Source organism: Marmota monax, unplaced genomic scaffold, assembly GCF_021218885.2.
Source record: "Marmota monax isolate L192 unplaced genomic scaffold, Marmota_monax_Labrador192_F-V1.1 WCK01_AAM20220418_F8-fsc00354, whole genome shotgun sequence".
Classification (NCBI taxonomy): Eukaryota; Metazoa; Chordata; class Mammalia; order Rodentia; family Sciuridae; genus Marmota; species Marmota monax.
Window position 1 is genome coordinate 565,407 of NW_026692876.1, and position 4,518 is coordinate 569,924.

The window sequence follows — 4,518 nt, forward strand, 5'->3', positions numbered from 1 at the left end:
ATTTACAAACAAAATAATCCCAGTTTTGAAAAAGCTTAAGAAAAAGGAAACAGAAATAATGAATATTAATATACTGTGAGTTAAGAGAATGAGAGTTAGGATTTATGTTGATTATGTTATTCTTCGAATCAGTTTCCTGAAATTAAATATTGCTCACTTTATGCATGCAATTACTTTTCAGTAGAAGAGGAAAAGATACAAAATTCCTCAAGAGTAAAGGCAAGGAAAGTTCAGTCGGGAAAAATTATGTACAGGCTACTCCAAAATGTCAGAATAAGCACTAGCTCATTTCTCTCCTCCAACCCGTTTTAAACAACAGGAAAGTTAAATTCTTGTATAAAGAATAACTTCAAAAGGGTACTGGGAAAAAAGAAAAGAGGGGAATTCCTGGAAGATGAAAAGCAGATGGGGAATGGACACGGATATAGTGGAAGAAGAGGTGGCAATAAGAACCAAGGGCTTTGAAATGGGAGGCTAGGAAGACCAGACAGTAGAAGGAAGGTTCAGGACCCAGAACCTCAAGCTTTGGCTAAGAGGTGGAGCCCAGGCTAATTGCTCCCCTCTGGACACTAGGCAACGTCAGGCTTAGGAGCTGCAGTGGGGGTGGGAGTGTTTGGCAGGAAGGGGAGGCCTCTCTCCTAGCAGGAAGCTGCGCTACGGAAAGAGGGAGGAGACTGCGGCGGCGGCGGCGGCAGCAGCTGGTGGAAGTCCAAGGTGGCAGAGGGGCCGCCACCACCAAGGGGAAGGCAGAGGGCCCACGAACCCAGCACCAGAAACGCCGCCGCCCTCTTCGCCTGCCCCGCCGCCCTCGTAATACTCTCTTCGCCTGCGGATCCTCCCCTCGCAGCTCTGGCAAGCACTCACTCGACTGGTCGCCCGCGGATCCTCCTTCTCCACGGGCTCTTAGCAGAGGCAGCAGCGAGGTGTCCGATTTGGGCACGTGAGGCCCGCGATCTCCGGCGGTGGACGCCAGGCAGGGCAAGGCCATTGGTGGGCGCCAGAAAGGAGGGAGGGGGATGGGATGGAATCTTGCAGGAGATAAGGGTAGAGGTGGGCGCCAGGCTGGCGTGGGGGAGTGTGCGGTGGGCAACAGGAAAAAGGGGGTGGGTGCCTTAAGAGCCAAGCAAGGATTTGGAAGTGAGCACGGGAAAGCAAGGAAGGTGGATACAAGGGAAGCGGCTAGGATAGGCAGGGGGGCGTGTGGCCAGCAGTCTGGGGCGCTCAGTGCAGGCGGGCACTGGGTGCCAGACAAGGTAGTGGAAAGACAGACGCTTTGCAGGGGATCTGGAGTGGGCACCAGTGGCAGGTGGGGGCGGGGGAACTGGACGCTGAACCAGGAGGAGGTAGCCCTTTCCCTTCTGCAGAGTTCCTAATCCCAGGCAGCACTCCAGCCACTCCAGCCCTTCCCCTCAGCCTAAAGGAACCTCAGAGAGAGAGAGAGAGGGAGAGAGGGAGAGGGGGAGAGAGAGAGAGAGAGAGAGAGAGAGAGAGAGAGAGAGAACTGCAGGCACGCAGCCAGGATTCCCAGCATTGCTGCCAGGCTCCTGGGGAAATTTTAGGCGCCTGTGCAGGGTACATAGAGACATCGCTATGGGAGAAGTTCACCTTATGGCATATTGGGTATCTGTCTCTATTCTCTGTCCTTTCCCTGCAGGCATGAAGACTCCCAATGTACAAGAGGCCGAAGGGCAACAAACCAGGGCAGCTGCAGGAAGGGCCACTGGGTCTGCAAACGTGTCCAAGAAGAAAGCTTCCCAGAAGAAGCACAGGGGCAGACCCTCATCCCAGCCCCGCAGGAACATCGTGGGCTGCAGAATTTCCCATGGATGGAAGGAAGGCGATGAGCCCATCACCCAGTGGAAGGGAACTGTTCTGGATCAGGTGCCTATAAACCCCTCTCTTTATCTGGTGAAATATGATGGAATTGACTGTGTCTATGGCCTGGAACTTCACAGAGATGAAAGAGTTTTGTCTCTTAAAATTCTTTCCGACAGGGTAGCATCATCCCAAGTTAGTGATGCCAACCTTGCAAATACCATAATTGGCAAAGCAGTGGAACACATGTTTGAGGGTGAGCATGGTTCTAAGGATGAATGGAGGGGGATGGTCCTAGCCCAAGCACCTATCATGAAAGCCTGGTTTTATATTACCTATGAGAAAGATCCTGTCCTGTACATGTACCAGCTTCTAGATGATTATAAAGAAGGTGACCTCCGTATCATGCCAGAGTCCAGTGAGTCTCCTCCAGCAGAGAGGGAGCCTGGAGGAGTTGTAGATGGCCTGATAGGTAAACATGTGGAATATACCAAAGAAGATGGCTCCAAAAGAATCGGAATGGTCATTCACCAAGTGGAAGCCAAACCCTCTGTGTATTTCATCAAGTTTGATGATGATTTCCACATCTATGTCTATGATTTGGTGAAAAAGTCCTAACTCTTAGGGTAAAATGTGCCACAGCTTTGGAAATAAACGTATAATTTGTAGACACTCTAAAAAAAAATGCTGCTTTTCAGTGTATTGAAAGTTTAAGGGTCCCTGAAAACCCAACGTCTTTGCCAGCATAACTGTTGTTTTGTGCTGAAAAATACAAGTTTATGTGGACATGACATGCGGTGTGTAAGCACTTTGTCTTGTTGAAAAGATTGAGTGTGTTTGGTGGATGGGGCACGAAAGGAAGGAACAGCTGTCAATTCAGGCTGTGAATAAGTGCAGCTAGTATCATAATCACTCATCTAAAAATGGAACAAGACTTAGCTGGTCTGATCTGGTGGGGAGGGGAAAGGACTGATGATGGGCTGTGGGGGATGGGAGAGGAGGAGTTGTCTGCTTAGGAAGAGGTACAGAGGGGCCAAAAAATTGGGAAGCTCCCTGCGGGAGGGATAGGCTACTGGAGGGGAACCATCCCATCTAGAAGGGAGTGAAGGATGTCCAGGAGTGAGATCTTGGGGCTTAGAGTAAATCACTCAGAGTAAATTGTGTAGAGAGGGACCCAAAGAAGCTTAGAAGTGGTCCAGAGTAAGGGAGATGGGAGGAGGCCAAAGGACACACAAAAGGAGGGTCTCTGCATGGGTTGCATGACCAAAAATGGAGGGGACATTGAGGAAGGAGCAATTCGAAGAGGAAAGAATGACTGAGGAAATGAAAATTGGCGGGTGGGGGGCATGAGCAGGTCCTATGAGGGATGGAAAAGGCCAGGAAATGTTAGATCCCTGGCTCTATCCATTTTGCCCTCCCTGGCTCTCTGCGCAAAGAAAGTGGCAACTGTCAAAGAAAGCAGATGCATTGGAGATTCCCTAGAAGGGCATTGTGACAGGGATGGATGACTCAGACAACTTAAGGGGAGCCAAGTTTATAACTATAAAGCTTTTCTTGTTTCAGGGAGTTTGTGCCACAAATGTCCAGCAGAACCTCAGCCCTCAGCCTAGACACACTAACATGGTGCTTCATAAACCTGGGCAGTGAGAAAGTATTTTATCCAGAAAAATGGAACCTTGCTGAAGCCAGGTACAGCAGTCCCACCACTGTTCTTCCTCCTACAGGAATGTTCCTTGCCTCCCTAGAGAGGAGGAGCATCAGAGGATTGAACCTAATGTCTCTCCAGGGCATGGCGAGTACTTCACTATCCATGCTTCTTTCAACAGCTGTCTGAAACCACACAGGTGGCAGCAGCCCATGCTCCACCCAAGGGAGGCCCTCTTCCCCTAGGAGCCCCATTCTGGCTATACTCCACACAAAGCCTGTGGCTACTGACACTACATTGGTGCTTCCTGGCCATCTTGTCCCCTTTAAACTCATGGGGAGCTGTGATGGAAGTTTGTGCAGCTCTCCTTTTGTTTCCAGGTGATATTGATGCCATGGTTGGTTGGGCTGGAAGTTGTGATTTTGTACAACTAATTGCTTGGACTGTATAATGCCGCATGGAAGGGTTGTGGTTGGTGGAGGAAAAAAGGAGTGACAACCGCAATAAAATCCCTCACAACTGTGGTGTCCAGCTCATGGGTCTGTGTCCTTTTCTTCTTCTTTGTCTTGTCTTTACCTAGTCCTCCTGAAGTCCCCCTCAAAAGTCTTTCTTTGGCTTCTGCACTCCTGCCCCTCACTGGAGTGTATGGTGTCCCTCAAGAAAGAGTGATGGTCTATCGCTGCTACCCAGGCTTTCTTAACTCCATGCATCCTGGGGTGGAGTGGAGCTTCCAGGAGTTGAAAGAAGGTGGAAAACCCAGCTCATTCTCCACCCAAAATTGACCTGAAGCTGAGTGCCTCAAGAATTGCACAAGGCAAGCCCACCTCGCCTTAGCAGGGATGAACTTTCTTTCATACAATTTCATCCAGCCAACACCAGCAGGCTGCCCAGGGAACAATGTCAGCCAGTTGTCTCATTTTGTTTGATCTTTGTGTTTGTATTGTTTTCTTCTCCTTTAAATTACATACTTTGGACATTTGAGGACTTTGCATAATGTAAAGCCATTTCTGGCCTCTCCTGAAAACCCAGACAAACAAACAAAAACCAACTTATTGGGG

At 49.5% G+C, this 4,518-nt stretch overlaps 1 protein-coding gene across 6 annotated transcripts; it reads left to right on the forward strand.

Annotated features, from left to right (window-relative positions):
* The first annotated feature begins 650 nt into the window (after positions 1–650).
* LOC124096138 (spindlin-2) lies at positions 651–2,606 on the forward strand. 6 transcript variants are annotated; one of them, XM_046449700.2, is made up of 3 exons: positions 651–978; positions 1,655–1,881; positions 1,995–2,606. In XM_046449700.2, the coding sequence occupies exons 2-3, from the start codon at positions 1,670–1,672 to the stop codon at positions 2,431–2,433; spliced, it is 651 nt and encodes a 216-aa protein (XP_046305656.1). In that variant the 5' UTR covers positions 651–978; positions 1,655–1,669; the 3' UTR covers positions 2,434–2,606. The 6 variants fall into 6 exon arrangements, with proteins under 6 accessions (XP_046305656.1, XP_046305657.1, XP_046305655.1 ...); XM_046449701.2 differs by having other exon boundaries at positions 651–973; XM_046449699.2 differs by having other exon boundaries at positions 652–990.
* The last annotated feature ends 1,912 nt before the right edge of the window (positions 2,607–4,518 follow it).

What these genes read in the sequence shown, in the direction of transcription:
- LOC124096138 (XM_046449697.1), top strand. Translation starts at nt 1,657, where the DNA reads ATGAAGACTCCCAATGTACAAGAGGCCGAAGGGCAACAAACCAGGGCA.